This window comes from Montipora foliosa, chromosome 9 (genome assembly GCF_036669935.1).
Source record: "Montipora foliosa isolate CH-2021 chromosome 9, ASM3666993v2, whole genome shotgun sequence".
NCBI lineage: Eukaryota > Metazoa > Cnidaria > Anthozoa > Scleractinia > Acroporidae > Montipora > Montipora foliosa.
This window is the reverse complement of record NC_090877.1, coordinates 14,217,715-14,233,937: the sequence shown is the minus strand read 5'-3', so window position 1 is coordinate 14,233,937 and position 16,223 is coordinate 14,217,715. Positions and strand designations below refer to the sequence as shown.

At 42.9% G+C, this 16,223-nt stretch overlaps 3 protein-coding genes across 5 annotated transcripts in view; 1 reads left to right on the top strand and 2 right to left on the bottom strand.

The window, feature by feature from the left end:
* LOC137970564 (fas-binding factor 1 homolog) overlaps nt 1-16,223 on the bottom strand; it is a 37,107-nt gene that overhangs the window by 8,681 nt on the left and 12,203 nt on the right. For all 3 annotated transcript variants that reach the window (XM_068817084.1, XM_068817085.1, XM_068817086.1), the window contains 4 exons: nt 14,448-15,303; nt 2,664-2,764; nt 1,436-1,953; nt 777-940 (listed from right to left, as the gene is read on the bottom strand). In XM_068817084.1, coding sequence (XP_068673185.1) covers nt 777-940; nt 1,436-1,953; nt 2,664-2,764; nt 14,448-15,303 — 1,639 coding nt within the window. The remainder of the gene's footprint in view (nt 1-776; nt 941-1,435; nt 1,954-2,663; nt 2,765-14,447; nt 15,304-16,223) is intronic.
* Nucleotides 6,783-7,478, bottom strand: LOC137970698 (histone H2B, gonadal-like). The gene has a single exon (XM_068817231.1). It carries the CDS (start codon nt 7,280-7,282, stop codon nt 6,911-6,913), a length of 372 nt encoding a protein of 123 aa, XP_068673332.1. The 5' UTR covers nt 7,283-7,478; the 3' UTR covers nt 6,783-6,910.
* LOC137970697 (histone H3) lies at nt 9,787-11,999 on the top strand. Its single transcript, XM_068817230.1, has one exon. It carries the CDS (start codon nt 10,234-10,236, stop codon nt 10,642-10,644), a length of 411 nt encoding a protein of 136 aa, XP_068673331.1. The 5' UTR covers nt 9,787-10,233; the 3' UTR covers nt 10,645-11,999.

Sequence of the window (16,223 nt, the reverse complement as noted above, 5' to 3'; positions counted from 1 at the left end):
AAACAAGAGAACGTTCGAGTTATCAGATGCAAAAATTCTAAATTAAAACTGCTTGGTTACGTTGAGGTAGCTTTCTCAGGTTAAAGTTACAGAGTCATATGGACCGAGTGTTTACCGGCCCCTTTGACGTTACAGAGGCCACGTGAAAAGTAAAGGTGGAATATTTTTTTGCATATCATCAACTTTCCTTTGTCTTCATCCTTTAAACCACTCTTTCAAGTTGAATTTTAGAATATCGAAAAAGGCCTATTGACCGGGAATCACACTGGCCTACGAGGGACGAAACACAAGCTGAGAGAGAAACACGAAAATTCATCGTGTCAAGATCACGTCAACCACGACATCTTGCATCTGGTCATTTGAAATTAACGTGGTTTTAGCTACAGCGGCGCCCAATTGCGGAACTCCTTGCGAAGCTTAAGAGAAAGCATTAGGGAGATTAATTGGTCCAAGATGGAAATCAACCGCGTACTACAATCACCGGATTCCTATACGGCAATCTCGTAAAAAAAGTATTTTAAGTTATCGTATTTGCAATTTTAAGGATAGTAGTGTAATTAAAAATGAAGTTATTAGCAGTAGCAGTAGACGTAGCGGTCGCAATAGTGGCAGAAGTGGCGGCGGCAGCCGCAGCAGCTTAGCAGATGACGGCAAAGAAGTGATGTATGAAAATGTAACAACACTTGCAGTGCGCGTAGAACCATTACTTTTGCGCGTCAAACCTATTGTTTTGTAGCGTTCTTGTTCTCGTTGCCGTTGCTTAACCTCCCAATTACCTCAGCCCTTTGCGCGGACAACTGTTCCATTGTGATCCGCCGTTCGTCTTCCAGCGCCGCCTGGAGTGCCCGGAGACGTGATTCCTCCTGGGTCAAGCGCCATCTCTCTTGATCGACTTGACGAGTCTGCTCGCGCATGTGCAGTTCCATCTTGGAGACCAAACCTGCGAGAGTGACAAGTTTTAAACTCTGTTGCCAAAAAAGACTCCAATTTTATGCCCTGGACGCCATGTAACACACAATAACTTAACCACAGGCTTCTATCCGAATTACCCCTCATTTTTGGGAAGCTCCGCGATTCCCTCGACCAACAACTCAGCTGATTTCATGGAATCAACTTAAACCCTATTGGTTTCGGTAATTATATAAGCAAAAGAGAAATTAATGGATGACCGAAGCGCTAACGAGCCCCCACATTTTTTTTGTAAAAATTTGAACTTTTAAAACAACAATGATTCTATGGCTTATCAGGCTATCAATTTCGGGGCAGTAGCTAATCATGAAATAAACTTCCAACTGCGTTCAGAGCTTTTTTTTTTGGCTGATAGATTACAAAACAGGAAAACTTTACGCTAATTATGAAAAAATTGAAATATTTCCTCATATCCCAAAAACGTTTGGCCTTCCTTACTCAAGCATAGAGGCGGCTGTTCAGTTACCTTGTAACCTGGCTCTCTCCTCGTCGTTTTCAGACTGCTGTCTCAGTAACCTCTCCTGCATCTGTTTCAGATACTCGTCCCGGGCCCTAGCAGAGAGCTCACGTTCGTCCAGTCCGCTCTTATGCGTGACCTCGATCCTCTGACGTAAGCTGCTCACTTCACGTGTTGAGTTCAATACTTGATCCATGAGGGACTGGAGGGATTTGGTGTGCGCATGTGCGCTGGTAGCCGCTGACACCTCCTGTTCCTTGAGCCTTCTCAACTGTGCAATCTCGTCTTCATGTTCTTGTCGTAACTGCTCCATACCTCGGCGATGAATGTCCTTTAGCGAGTTAATCTCGTTTGTTTTTGCTGTCTCTACAAGAGAAATTTTCCTATTGTTCGACACTTGTAAATCGGCTTTTTCAGTTTCCAGTGTTTTAAACTTTTCGCTGTTTTGAGCAATGATCAGATCGGTTTCCTCTTTGAGTCGTTGTTCGCGACGCTGGTAGGATTCTTCTAAAGTCTTCAAATGAGATCTTATAAAATAAAAAAAGTGAAATCAAGCAGCTTTTTACGAGTAGAAAACCGTCTCTTCTCTTCGAACAGCATAAACCCAGTTTTGGGCAGGAGTATAACGAACTGAATACCGTATGCATTCCACAAAGAAGAATCGGTAACTATTAGCTTTCCAAACATGTCTATAACTGGGGATAACACTGTTACATACTGCTGAACTGCAGGAAACTAGCAGGAACTAGAGGCGATCTATCTAATTTCGGCATGCGGCTTGGACTGAAACACCAAATAGTGGTATACAATCCATAAATAGAAGCACACGATTCCCAGATCTAGTACGGGAGTCGTGCACTTCTAGTTACAAATCTTATTTGGTGTTTGATTTGCCATCCTTTCAACCGAGTGCCGTAGGACCTTGACTACACTTGTATTCAGTTTGGCCAATCACAACAAACGCTGGCATTCAAATAAGCCAATCATAACTCGACACATTTCACAAATGCAACCGGCAGTAAGCGAGGGAAAACCCGAGCGAAAAAGTCGCACATAAGTTTTCCTTTACTCCTTCGATTGGCTGAGAACGTGGAGCGATGTTTTTAAGCCAATAAGCAAGCAGAAAAATGAAATAGCAAAGTAGAACTGCTTTCCAAACTCCATTTTCAAAACCGATTAGTCACTGAATGGGAATCTTTCCCTCTTTGCGATTTTCTTGTGTTTTTGGATCGCTTACTTGTGCGCTGTCTCGATATTTGCCAACTCATCCTTGTGTCTCGTCTTCAAGGACTCAATGGTGGTCAGCAGCTGATCTCTTTCAAGCTCCAACCGACGAACCTGAAAAAAAAGCAGTGAAAAGAAGGAGAGGTAACGACCTTGAATAGCGTACTAGCTCTTTACTTGATTGTGGGAGGCGCGGTGGCCTCATGGTTAGTGCGCTCGACTCGAGTGGTCCGAGTTCGGGGCCTGGCCGGGGACATTGTGTTGTGTTCTTGGGCAAGACACTTTACTCTCACGGTGCCTCTCTCCACCCAGGTGTATAAATGGGTACCGGCGTAATGCTGGGGGTAACCCTGCGATGGACTAGCATCCCACCCAGGGGGGGGAGTAGAAATACTCCTAGTCGCTTCATGCTACGGAAACCGGAGATAAGTGCCGGCCTGATGGGCCTTCTGGCTCGTAAGCAGTGACTTTACTTTACTTTCTTTACTTGATTCGAAATATCAGAAAGACGTCGCATACAATTTCCGGCAAACGACAAACGTGAAGCTGCGTGAAGGCTTGATTTGCCCCCTTTTCTGCTCTTAGCTACAAATATCGAGCAACTACTCTAAAGAGAGAGAAAAGCTAGAATAAGAGAATTTTCCTGACAGCTAGTAATTTGCCGTTTACTGTTTCAAAGTAAATGCGATGCTCATGAAATCTATTGTAGGCGAGTGGTGCAAATTGGCCAGTCATACATGCACTTAAGTGAAGTACGACCGTCTGGGTAACTGTAGTGCTACAATAGCCTGCTAGGAGGCTCTTCCGTTGAAAATGGCGCGCGGTCGAAATATAGGGGCTTGGTTACTAGTTTCGAAGCCCGTGACGTTTTCGAGACGCGGACGCCAACCGGAAGTGAAGATTTCGCACACCAGGACAGTTGTCTCCCAGGTTTTTAAACTAATAATCTCTAACGGAGAAATGATACTTAGCAACATAAATATGGTTGTGTGGAGAGAACAAGTTAGAAGGCAAAACAGCTCTCAAAAACCTCCCGTGATAAGCTTTCTACTGACTGACGTTTCTACAACCTGAGCGGAAAGTCATCTTCAGAGTCAAATGATGTGTGTAACGTCAGTAGATGGTATAAAAACTCTGGTCTTTGATGTCACTGGTCAACTAAGTCTTGATGCTATTTGTCGACTCTCAGTTAAGACAGCGTTTACTCGAACGTGGTTTTACATCGACACGGTTTCATGACTCTGAAACCGCGTCAAAATCGATGCAGTTTGGAAGTGTTTACACGGAACCGTTTTCGCCAGAAAATCCAAGTCGTGATGGTATAAGCGAGCGCTGCATATGTGCTAAATTCACTATTTTGAATTGAACAATGCAAATTTCGCGCCAAAATAGTAACCGTATTCAAATCGATGCGCATCATTTTGAAAACACTCCACTTTTGGCAGCGGTTTCAAATCGACACGATGTTGGCAACAGTTTCGAACGGTGTCGTGTAACCGCACCGAAAAAGATGCGGCTACCAATGAAACCGTGTTCGTGTAAACGCTGCATAAGCCTAAATGTCATTGGCTGTGAAGACTGTAAACCGTGATTAGTGCGTTTCGATTAGTCTAGGCCTATAGTCTGTATGTATATTGTAAAATACGCCGAAAAGTCACTGTTAGAGCGGTTTTCAATTGAGTGTCGAAAGTTATTAACGAATTGCTTTGATTTTGCATTACTTCACTCAGTGTTTGGTTCAAAGTTTTCGCGCCAATTTTTCAACCAATCAGAAGGGAAACCAAAACCAATTGTGGCTTGCGCGTGCAGATTTTCCCGCGCTTTCTGTCAGCTACGTGTAATTACTTCGAGTTTTGATTGGTTTACTGGATTGTCTCCGTCCTTTTTGATTGGCCAAAGTAATTACTTTGGTTTTGGTTTTACGACACTCGATTGAAGTCGGGCAGCGTGTTGTTTGTTTGTTCTTAATTTCGTCGCCAAGTCGTTTGTAGGGTGCGGGAAGTTGTAGGCATCGATTTTAGTGGTGTCTGTTCCAAGTTAGTAAACCAGCTTTCCACTACGATCCGTTGGCATTAACTAGTACTGTAGGTGGTGGTTTGTATCTGTACGTCCAGCACTCGACAAACTCCCCTTTGACGTCAGATCGTTTATGGTTAACGTGGCCCCATTACGAAATGAAATAAGTACTGGAAATCGTATGAAGGCGAGTGCATTTCGTGATTTATGGGCTAGAGTGATATTTTGAAGGTTCTCAAAATTCAATACATCAAAGTAACCATAAATCACGAAATGCATGAATAAGTTCATACGATTTTTTATTTATTATATACTCATGAAAATCACTCCATCGCTTTGTTTCTATAGCAACTTCCGTATTGCACTCTATAACCTCTTTTGCACTCTACAACCTATTTATGCATTCGTCATTGACCAATCAGAAACGCGATATTTTGTTGAGTATAGAGCGGTTTTCAATTGAGTGGCGAAAGTCATTAGCGAATTGCTTTGGTTTTGCATTACATCACTCAGTGATTGATTCAAAATTCTAGCGCCATTTTTTTCAACCAATCAAAAGTGAAACCAAAACGAACCGTGGCTCGCGCGTGCACATTTGCCCGCGCTTCGTGTCGGCTACGTGTAATTACTTCGAATTTTGATTGGTTTGCTGGATTGTCTCCGTCCTTTTTGATTGGCCAAAGTAATTACTTTGAATCAAGTTTAAATTAATTAACATTAACATCTAAAAAAGATGTCAAAAACATAATATTAAGTGTCGATAAGAAATACAGCTGATGAGCATCTTAACGATAAAAACAACAACAAATAGCTGAACTTAGACTACATAAATGGGTGGATTTATTGAGCGGAGATTGAATCGAAATAAGATTCCCCTCACGAGCAGCGGCATTTCTGAACTATATTTCACCCACTTTGGCGGCAACTGCGGAGTCTTTACCGTCAAGCTACGTCACGCGTGCCAAGTAGCTTTAAAATTTGAACTTAGTATTCAAATCTGCGAGCAAGTTTTGAACTTTGCTCTCGAGATTAATATTTCCTTCAAATATCGCAAAATAGTTAGCTATGAACTGTCGTTTTATTATAAAATAAACGGTGTTTGAAAAGTGGAAACTATTTCAAGCGTTTCATGAATTATTGTTCATTTATTGTGAATTTTTCATACCATGTTTCGGAAAAATGTTCAAGATTTTAATCAAATCTCGGAAGCTCCGAAGAGGAATTCGGATGTTCATTTCAGTCTCGTGGATACTGGTCACGCGTGACATAGCTCGACTGTAAAATGTATGGGATGAAGTGACTGATCCATGATGACATGATATATGAGATGAACCATATATTGAACTGCGGATAGGAAATCAAGTGAAGCTATGATCCTTATTTAATTGCTAAAATTGCGTTCATAACTGCAAGGATCATAGCTTCACTTGAGAGCTGATCTCTTAGTTGGATAGCCTTTCTTATGCATTCTTAGAAGTCTTACGATTTGCCGAGAGGATAAGGCGGTAAATTCAACGAGTTTGCTTGAGTCACCTCTTTGGTTCCTTCACTAACGAGCAAAGATGCCGACTGGTTGATGCATGCTGTCTCTCTTCGGCTTCACTCTCGCAGCTAGACTCTAGAATACAAGTTAACTTTTCGGGGACTTTTTCGCTGGCAGTCTATTTAATTACCGCAGCTTGACAGTGAACGGGTATACTAGAATTGCTCTGATCTCGCGATGAAAGGCCTAAAATAGCCTTCCGCGTTTCCGTGGGGTTTCAGTTCAAAGAAAGGACTAGGAAGGTTGATTTTTCGAAGTTTCGGCTGCGTAAATAATGGAGCAATTGCGTAAAATGATAGAAGGACGAGGTGGAAAGGAAGCCTGTGCAGAACTCACGCGGACAAAATCTGACATTCCCCGGAGAAACCAGCTGCGGCCAAGTAAGAGAAAATGTTCGTGAAAGCAAAGAAACCAAGCTATTCTCGAATTAATGATGAATTAACATATGAAAATTTTGGAAGACACTTTGAATTGCCTTTGTTAGCGCAAAGGAACAGAATACGCATGGAAGAGAAGACACGCGAGGTGAGAGTAGAACCCCCGAATCGAGTGCGTGAAACAACAACGAATGAATAGTGACATTATCACATTATGGCAACCATTACGGTTGATTATATAATAGATTGATCATTGCTTTCATAATATTTGGTGGCTCCTAAAGGAGCCGTTGTTTGTTTTGGCGGGCGGTAAACTCAGCGAGTTTACTTGCTGCTGGTGTACTTCGTCACAGCTTTGGTTCCTTCACTGACAGCGTGCTTAGCCAGTTCACCGGGCAGAAGCAGTCTGATGGCGGTCTGGATTTCGCGAGAGCTGATGGTTGACTTCTTGTTGTAATGAGCCAGGCGGGAAGCTTCGCCAGCGATGCGCTCAAAGATGTCGTTGACGAACGAGTTCATGATGCCCATGGCTTTGCTGGAGATACCAGTGTCTGGGTGAACTTGCTTCAACACTTTGTAGATGTAGATCGCATAGCTTTCCTTTCTCTTTCCTCGCCTCTTCTTCTTTCCATCAGCCGCGGCCTTTGCCTTACCAGCCCTCTTCTCGCCTTTCTTTCCAGCAACTTTTGGAGCCATATCTGTAGATCAGAACGGAGTGAAATGCTTCACCGAATGAAGCAGCTTGTATTTATACCAACTATTGGGAGAGAGCAATTAACATACGGATCGAAATCCTCGATTTCTGATTGGTCTTTTTTACGTGTGCTCTTTCAATAGTGTAACCTTCGAGGTCAATTGTCTTTGCACAATAAAGATCGCTTACTTCCGAAACAAAACCTATCAAATTACGAAAACAATAAATACACGATTTCATTGGTGCGTTTCGATCCTTCCTGCGAGAGAAGGTATTATAAATACAGTGTCCTTGACCACCACTTAACTCCATTTTTCTCCTATCTTTCCATTTGGTTTTTGATATTGAAGAACTGATCCCATAGTTAACATGTCTGGTCGCGGCAAAGGAAAGGCAAAGGGCACCAAGTCCAAGAGCCGCTCATCTCGAGCAGGGCTTCAGTTTCCCGTTGGTCGTATCCATCGTCTTCTTCGCAAAGGCAACTATGCTGAGCGTGTTGGCGCCGGTGCTCCAGTCTACTTGGCTGCCGTATTGGAATATCTGAGCGCGGAGATTCTTGAGTTGGCGGGTAACGCTGCTCGTGACAACAAGAAGACAAGAATCATTCCTCGTCACCTTCAGCTCGCTGTGCGTAATGATGAGGAGCTGAACAAACTCTTGGCTGGTGTAACAATCGCGCAGGGAGGTGTTCTGCCCAACATCCAAGCTGTTCTGTTGCCCAAGAAGACCGAGAAGAAGCAAAAAGCCTAAATCAAACTCTCAAATACCACAACGGCTCCTTTAGGAGCCACCAAATGATACAAAAGTCATGACCACAAATTCGTTCGCTATTTTCGCTTTCAATTTTCTCATAACTTTTCAGAGTGAAAAATGGGGACTAAGGCCCGTTTCATACGTCGAACTTTTCATGTGCCAACTTAACTTATTAGAGTGAAATGTGAAGTGCTAGTTTTCTACCCCATATGAACCATGTGAGCGTTAGCCCTACTAATGGAAATGAGCCCACACATGTGCCGAACCTAATACCTATATTTGGGTCGACCCAAAGATTCAGTTCGAAGGTTGATTCAGACGTCGAACTTTCCATGTACCGAACCTAATTCTTGGCGTGAACAAATACCATTTTCAACGGTTAACATAGGGAAATGAACCGGTTCGAACCGGTGGAAGAGGTTTGAAACGACTCATTTCCATTCCATCCCATTTCGCTTCAAAAAGCCAAACTGGTTACTTTGATAATTTGCAGAATTTTTACTCGCCAAGTTGGAACAGTTTTATTTGCTATTTTTTTTATAGTCAAGGAAATTGTGATCGTATTGAGATGCGACTGCACACCATGAATTTTAGTTCATATATAAATATCGTTAAAGCAAGTTGGAAGTCAACCGTTGTGAGCTGTCTAGTTCCAGAATGTCCCAGCCAGTTTCTCGAGAACGCTCTCAACGGTCGTTACGCTTCTCTGATTTCTCTTCGCACAGCACACACGTTTGAAGTGTCACTACTCTCCACTACAAGGTTCAACGTCTGAATCGGTGAACTTTTGCCGTTCTATTCGACTGGTGGGAGGACCCATATACAAATAAGCCAATAAGCAAGCGTGTAATGATTAGGTTCGGCACATGAAAAGTTCGACGTTTGAAACGGGCCTTAGTAATATTTCACAACTTGATATTTGTGCCGATATTGCGTTATCTCCCGCCATTTTTCATTAATCCATTGACCGTTGCAAATTATTCAAACGCACATGCTGTCACTCTGACAAACAACCTAGGGCTAAACGACAGAATACAGGGCAACTTTTGAACAAGTCCTACTTGACTTGATCGGTGGCTCGCTAGTCACGACTGGGCTCGACAAGCCAATAAAATTTATACTTTACTGATGAGCCGCGGAGCCACTCAAAGATTGTTCAAACGGATTACTATATTTTGCGAAACAACATATTTATAAAACTGTAATGGTGAATTTGTAAATTCGAAGATCTGTATTTTGCGCGATGAAGCACTTCTGACTTCTTGGCTCAAACGAGGTTTTGAAATTTCGCGAGACAAAAGAGAAAAGGTAAGGGAGTCTTGCACTACACAAGGTAAGAATAAGAGTGGAAGATATTTTAATTGGTCATGACTTTTGAATGCTTTGGTGGCTCCTAAAGGAGCCGTTTGTTTGATTTGACCGCGAGGTTTAACCGCCAAATCCATACAGAGTGCGTCCCTGTCGTTTGAGAGCGTACACCACATCCATGGCCGTCACAGTCTTGCGCTTGGCGTGCTCAGTGTATGTCACAGCATCACGGATTACATTCTCGAGGAATACTTTGAGAACACCACGAGTCTCCTCATAAATCAGACCAGAGATTCGCTTGACTCCGCCGCGGCGAGCAAGACGACGAATGGCTGGCTTCGTGATGCCTTGGATGTTATCACGAAGGATTTTACGGTGACGCTTAGCGCCTCCTTTCCCGAGACCTTTACCTCCTTTGCCGCGACCAGACATAGCTACTCTTTGTTGTGTTGATAAACAATGTGCAAGATGTAAGTCATTCGCCTTTTTTATAAGGCGAAGAACGACCTCTAAGGAAACCTTACAACATTCTTATTGGGCGAAAAAGAGAATGCACTCCAAAGGTCATATACGTAATGATTGACATTAGCATATACCATTTTTGATTTATAACACATCTGCTTACAACTTTTCAACGGAGAACATCTCATTTCAAATAAAAAGAAGTATTCCGTAACCCTTCCCGTCATTTGAAGCTATTTTAACTCATAGGTGTATCTAAAACTGCCTCAAAATGCATTCAAGGACTTGAAAACGTTTCTCGGATCGAAACTCACACTGGAACATTGAGATTAGCCAATCGCATTGTTACATTTTGAACCAATCAAAGAGTAGCCCGCCAGGTATAAATTTTTTTGCTGAAGCTTAACTGTCACTTTTCATTTCGACAACCATGGCACGAACAAAGCAAACGGCTCGTAAATCAACCGGTGGAAAAGCTCCACGCAAACAACTCGCCACAAAGGCTGCTCGTAAGAGTGCGCCTGCGACTGGTGGAGTCAAGAAACCTCATCGTTACAGGCCCGGAACAGTCGCTCTTCGTGAGATCCGTCGTTACCAGAAATCCACTGAGCTCTTGATCCGCAAGCTGCCCTTCCAGCGTCTTGTGCGTGAAATCGCTCAAGACTTCAAGACCGATCTGCGCTTTCAGAGTTCCGCCGTGATGGCTCTTCAAGAAGCAAGTGAAGCCTATCTGGTTGGTCTTTTTGAAGATACCAACTTGTGCGCCATTCACGCCAAGCGAGTCACCATCATGCCCAAAGACATTCAGTTGGCCCGTCGAATCCGCGGAGAGCGAGCATAAGTGATTTCAATTACTCATAAAACAAACGGCTCCTTTAGGAGCCACCAAGTCAATAAAAGCAATGACCAACATAGGTGAGAAAGAATGAACTACCAAGGGTAGTTTTGTGACAGAAAAAGATTTTTAACGCTAAATCGGCTCTTGTCAATGGGAAGTTCTCGACTGAAATTTGAATTTGTGAGCAAATTATTGAATTTCTATCCATCGGGCCTGGAGCCTAGAACATCCGTCCTGTTTAAAAGCTGCCACCTTGGTCGTCTCGGATTTGCATGATAAATCGTAGTAAAGGCGTCCACATTACATCTTTGTTTCGTTGACTCAGCACCGAGGAACTCGATGTATAGCACACGTTCCACTAAATTAAAATTTAGAGCAAAGAAGGTTGTAATCCCGTTTAAAGAAAGCTGCACTGTGCACTTCTACGTATTAAAGATAGTTCAAGAGAAGCCAGCGATCATCCACAAAGTTAGGCCGCACATAATTAAGGAATAATGTTCTTTTGTCTCGCACGCAAATTTCCTTTAATTTCCATTACGGAGGCAGAAGAATGCTTGCGTTGCCCGAGTTAGTGAGGTCAATGCGCACTAGAATACGGCTTTGGAGAGAAATGCTGTCAGCGGGAAGCTAAAGCCACCTATATATAAGGGAAGACGGAGGAAACGAGACCACAACAGTAAACCGAGGAAAACCGCCAGTACGCCATACAAAGCCACCGATAAACTGAAAGGTCGCCAGTTAACCAAAGAAGTCACCTGTTATATTCAAATAATTAAACCAAAACTGAAAAATACGAACAATTTGTGAAAAAGAGTTTACTACAAAACCATTTTTGACTGGTCACGCATCACGAAAATTCACATTGTTGGAGAAACTGCGTGACGCGTCATAACACAGGAAGCCAACAGGATTAAACTCGTGTCTGCATGCCAAACAATCATAGTGTCACAGAAGAGTTGCTCTTTTTGGTTGTGGTATTCAGTCGCCCGTTCTGGAATGAAAATGAAAACTGGGAAAGATGTATTAATAATTCAATTAAAATTCCCGTTGAACGCAGTTTGACTCTGTTTTGCGGTCATGTGGAAATATTTAAAAATCAGATAAATTAGAGACTTCAAAGAAAATTTGGGGCGTCATTTTGAAATTAGAGGAATGTATGGAAAAGGAGACTTAAAGTCTTAAAATACGGTTAGTATATGTAAGTTTTCACAAAATGTGCACGAGTCGCGAAGAGACGAGGGCAATTTGGAAAACTTTGAAAATACGCGTGAAATTAATCCTTAACTGCACAAGGGCGATACATAAAACTCATACTTAAAGAGAAAGAACCGCAAGGCCATCTCACGTGACACACGTCGGCTTGCCGTTTCACGTTTAATGGAGTGAACTGAGCTAGTGACTCAGTTCAGCTTGGCGTGCACCATGGCAACTCGGAATTGACTCTGTCAGAACCACGAGTAGTTAGTTACCAAAAAATAAAATAAAAGCAAAAACTCGGAGTCTTTTTAAAGATTGTTTGTATAAAAAAAGACGATTATAAAATGAAATCGTTACCTGTCAAATTTTGCGAGTTTCGATGAAGCTGTTTTGTGAGTTAACAGAGAGTCAGCGTGTGTTCGTGAAGAAAATTGCGTTAGTTAGGAACGATCCTAATTTTTGTTGTTTGACTTATCGCAAAATGGTTTTGGGGTTCTTGTTTTCCACAAACAACTTGTTACGTGGAAGAAAAACGAGAAAAAAGTCTACGTATATAGCAAACGCGAAAATTGTGAGATGAGAGAGATTAAGCATGACGTTAGAGAGATTAAGCATGACTTTTACGCCAAACGGCAAACGTCGGTGTGAAATTAGGGTTTTGCCAAAGATGGAAGAGCCCTGCTTGATATTAGCTCATTCTGTCCTGTTAGCTCCATATATCAAGCAACATCTCAAAGGAACGAGACAAGTTAAAATGAGAGAATTTTCACCTTTTTATGATAAGCAGGAGCCTGCCGTTTCCCTTTTGCCGTTGGCCGTAAACGTCATGCTTAATCTCTCTATTAAGGATCACGTTTACGGCAAACGGCAAACGTCGGACTAAAATTTGCGTTTTGCCAAAAATGGAGGAAAACTCGTTTGATACGAGCTCATTTCTTGGCTGTTAGTAGCAGGTATCAAGTGACTTTTCAAAAGAGAGAAACGAGTTCAAATAACCTCATTTTCATGCTTTTATGACAAGCAGCAACACACCGTTTCGCGTTTGCCGTTTCACGTAAACGCGATGCTTAATCTCTCCAATGCCTACTTTCACGTAGAACGGCAAGCGGCAAACGCCAAACGCCAAAAACGGCGAGAAAATCATGGCTATGCACGAGGTCATTTGTTGCCGTTCGCGCTTCACGTAAACGCTGTCGTCATAACCTTGAATTAACCGCGCACCGGTGGCTCAGTTGGTTGAGCACCAGACTGTCACGCGGGAGGTCGCGAGTTCAAACTCCGGCCGGACCAACACTCAGCGTCTTTGAATAACTGAGGAGAAAGTGCTGCCTTTGTAACTACATCTGCAAATGCTTAGACTTTCAAGTCTTCTCGGATAAGGACGATAAGCCGGAGGTCCCGTCTCACAACCCTTCAATAGGGAGTTTTAGCAAAGACGACGGCTACAGCAACGAAAACGTTAGTCCAAAATATAACTTAGCGCTATCGCAAGTATTTCACGATTAATCTGTCTTGTTCACGTTGTACAATACAGGCGAACTATCCTGTAAATGGATGGGTACGAACGGTTTTAAAGTCAAAACTGAAAATGACTTTTTCATTGTTATATGCTCACGTTGTCGTCAAAACCTAAAATTTGGTGATTTCACGTTGTTGTTTTGTGGAGTACGGCAACGAAATGCACGGAAATTCGTGTTGCACGTGCAGCACGAGCATTTTTCCTTTTTCAACCAGTAATATTCTTGCTTTGTGGCGTTACCGTAGCCGTACCCGTCGTCTTTGCTAAAACTCCCTAATGTCAATAATCCTGTGGCACGTAAAAGAACCCACACACTTGTCGCTAAGAGTAGGGCACGTAGTTTCCGGTGTCGTGGTCTGTCTTCTGTTGTGTATCATGGTTGGGAGGGTAAAAAAGGGGCCACAGTAATTGGCGCAAGCTGTTGTGGCGCTCTGCCAGCTTGACTGGCGAAGTTAATAAAATAAAAAATGAATTTGCTCATTTCAAGTTGCTGTTTTGACGAGTACGGGAACAAACATCTACACAAATGCGTGCCGCACGTACAGTACAATCATTTTTCTTCCTTTGACCAATAATGTTACTGCTTTCATTTGGCGTTGGCCTTGTCATTTCTTAAAATGTACTAAAACGCGTACTGCACGTGTAGCACGCCCGGCTTTTTCTCACCTTTTTGACCTTTTTTTTCGCTTTTTGCGACGTGGCCGTCTCGCTTTTGCTGCAACGACCTTATAGGATAGATCCCAAAACCAGGGAACTCCGCGCTAAACTTTGAGAAGAGAGTGTGCATTCTTTAAATGACTATGTGAATGTACTAAGGATAGGCTAGGGTTTTTGTTATTTGTTCGCAACAAAGTAGTAGGCCCTTCCCAATTATGCTAGCAAAGTGTTATGTAGGTGCAAAAAAACAAAGGTGCATCTTTCTTTGTTCACGATGCCTTTCAAAAAATGAGCATGATTTGAGTATTTTTAGACAAAGAACGAGCTCTGCAAGGAGCATAAAATGCTGGTTTTACGAGCATGATCGGGAAGGGCCCTCAACTGAACAAGGAATCAAAAGAAAACCCAGAAGGTTTGTTTTTCAGGCTCTCACCTTTCCTTCAAACTCCGACACCTTACTAGCAGCATCTAACTCTTTCTTAAGCCGGGAACCTTCCATCTCCTGAACTCTCTTTACCAGTTCCTTCACTTCCTCCTCCAGCTGCGTTTTTTGCTGTTCCTGGTGCTCACTAGCTACCTGGTATTCCATCAGGCGACTCTGTTGCAGTTCGCTCTCAGCCTTTAGTTTCGTCATTTCCAGTCTTTCAACCGAGGAAGGTTGAGGAATATGGGGCGAGAACGAAGGCGAAAAGATTTGATTAGAATCTTGGAATCCAATAGAGTAGTGAGGCTGAGATGCAAGAGACTGGGGCAAGTTCTTAGTTGTCTGCGAAGGAAGAGGCGCATACGAAGACTGATGCTGAAGCTGATGCGACTGAAGGGTGTATGGTAGAGGTCCTACTTGCGGTGGAATATTAGACTGAGGGGGGATAGGTTGAGTTCTAAAATAATCGCCATCTTGCATTGGAGTTGACTCAGGGGGTGGAACTGGGGCCAGTGTTGTCGGAGTGAAAGTAACCTCCTTAGCAGGGTACTGCGGGAATGCAACCTGATCTTGTGCTTGAATTTCTCTTGCACTTACAGCTTGTCTATCACCCGTTTGCTGAATTGCCGCAGGTCTCTGTGTGTCTTGGTTTACCGGAACTTGCTGCTGCACAGCTTTATTTTTGACTTCATCTTTTTGCACAGGATCCAAGTGAAGAGATTTCTCGTTAAGCCTATCTAATTGCTCTCCATGTGGGGTTCCGTCATCTGGCTTGTCCAGTGAACTCTGCTGTGATGTCTGCTCGCGCCAACGTCTTCCTCGCTTGGGGCTTCCTCCTGACGATTCCCACGGGAACAATGATGATCTTAATCAATTATTAAAAAAAACAAAATTGGTTTCTACTGACGAGGTTTTTCCTCGAATTGGAAAAACTAAATAACTACGTCCAGCTCCTTTTCAATAAATGACAAGGACAAGTTTTTCGGCCCGAAGGCACTGCTCATTTGAAAGAGGTTAGTACCTGGAAAATCGATCAACAACTGAATCTATGACCCCCTTCGACTCGTCTTTAAACTTCTGCCTTTGAGCCTTAGGCACGCGACACGAAGCATATACCACCAAAGAGAACTAAAGACGTAGTTTCAAGTAGAATCTGTTCTCTTTTACACTCGATAAGGTAGAGGCAGTTTACTTAACTACAAACTGACCAGGCTTTAAAAGTCTATGTTTATGCTTTGCAACAGTATCTTTTGGACCCCTTTTATTATTTCGTTATAGGGGTGCAGGGATGGCGCAGTGGTGAGAGCAGTCGCCTCCCACCAATGTGGCCTGGGTTCGATTCCCACACTCGACGTCATATGTGGGTTGAGTTTGTAGGTTCTCTACTCTGCACCGAGAGGTTTTCTCCGGGTACTCCGGTTTCCCCTCTCCTCAAAAACGTTTGACTTGATTTGCGTTAATTGTTAATTTCAGTTTACAGTGTCCCCAATTAATACGCCAGCGCTAGAACGACTACACACATGATAATAAAGTTCCTTTCCTTTCGTCTAACTGACTATTTGTTTAACGAAGTGATAAATTGACGGGCTGCTGAAAGTAGTCAAACTTCCCAATTGAACACTTTCTCCAACCTTTTTTTTTGGTCAAAACGTGGTGACTTCTGAGAATAGCCATTACCAGACTTCCTCAGCCAAAAACCGGTTTTAAAAGACCGCGAAATAAACAACGGACTCACCCACCGTTTTCAACCGTTTCAGCGAAGTACGCAGCTCATTGAATAAGTTA

What these genes read in the sequence shown, in the direction of transcription:
- LOC137970698 (XM_068817231.1), bottom strand. Translation starts at nt 7,282, where the DNA reads ATGGCTCCAAAAGTTGCTGGAAAGAAAGGCGAGAAGAGGGCTGGTAAG.
- LOC137970697 (XM_068817230.1), top strand. Translation starts at nt 10,234, where the DNA reads ATGGCACGAACAAAGCAAACGGCTCGTAAATCAACCGGTGGAAAAGCT.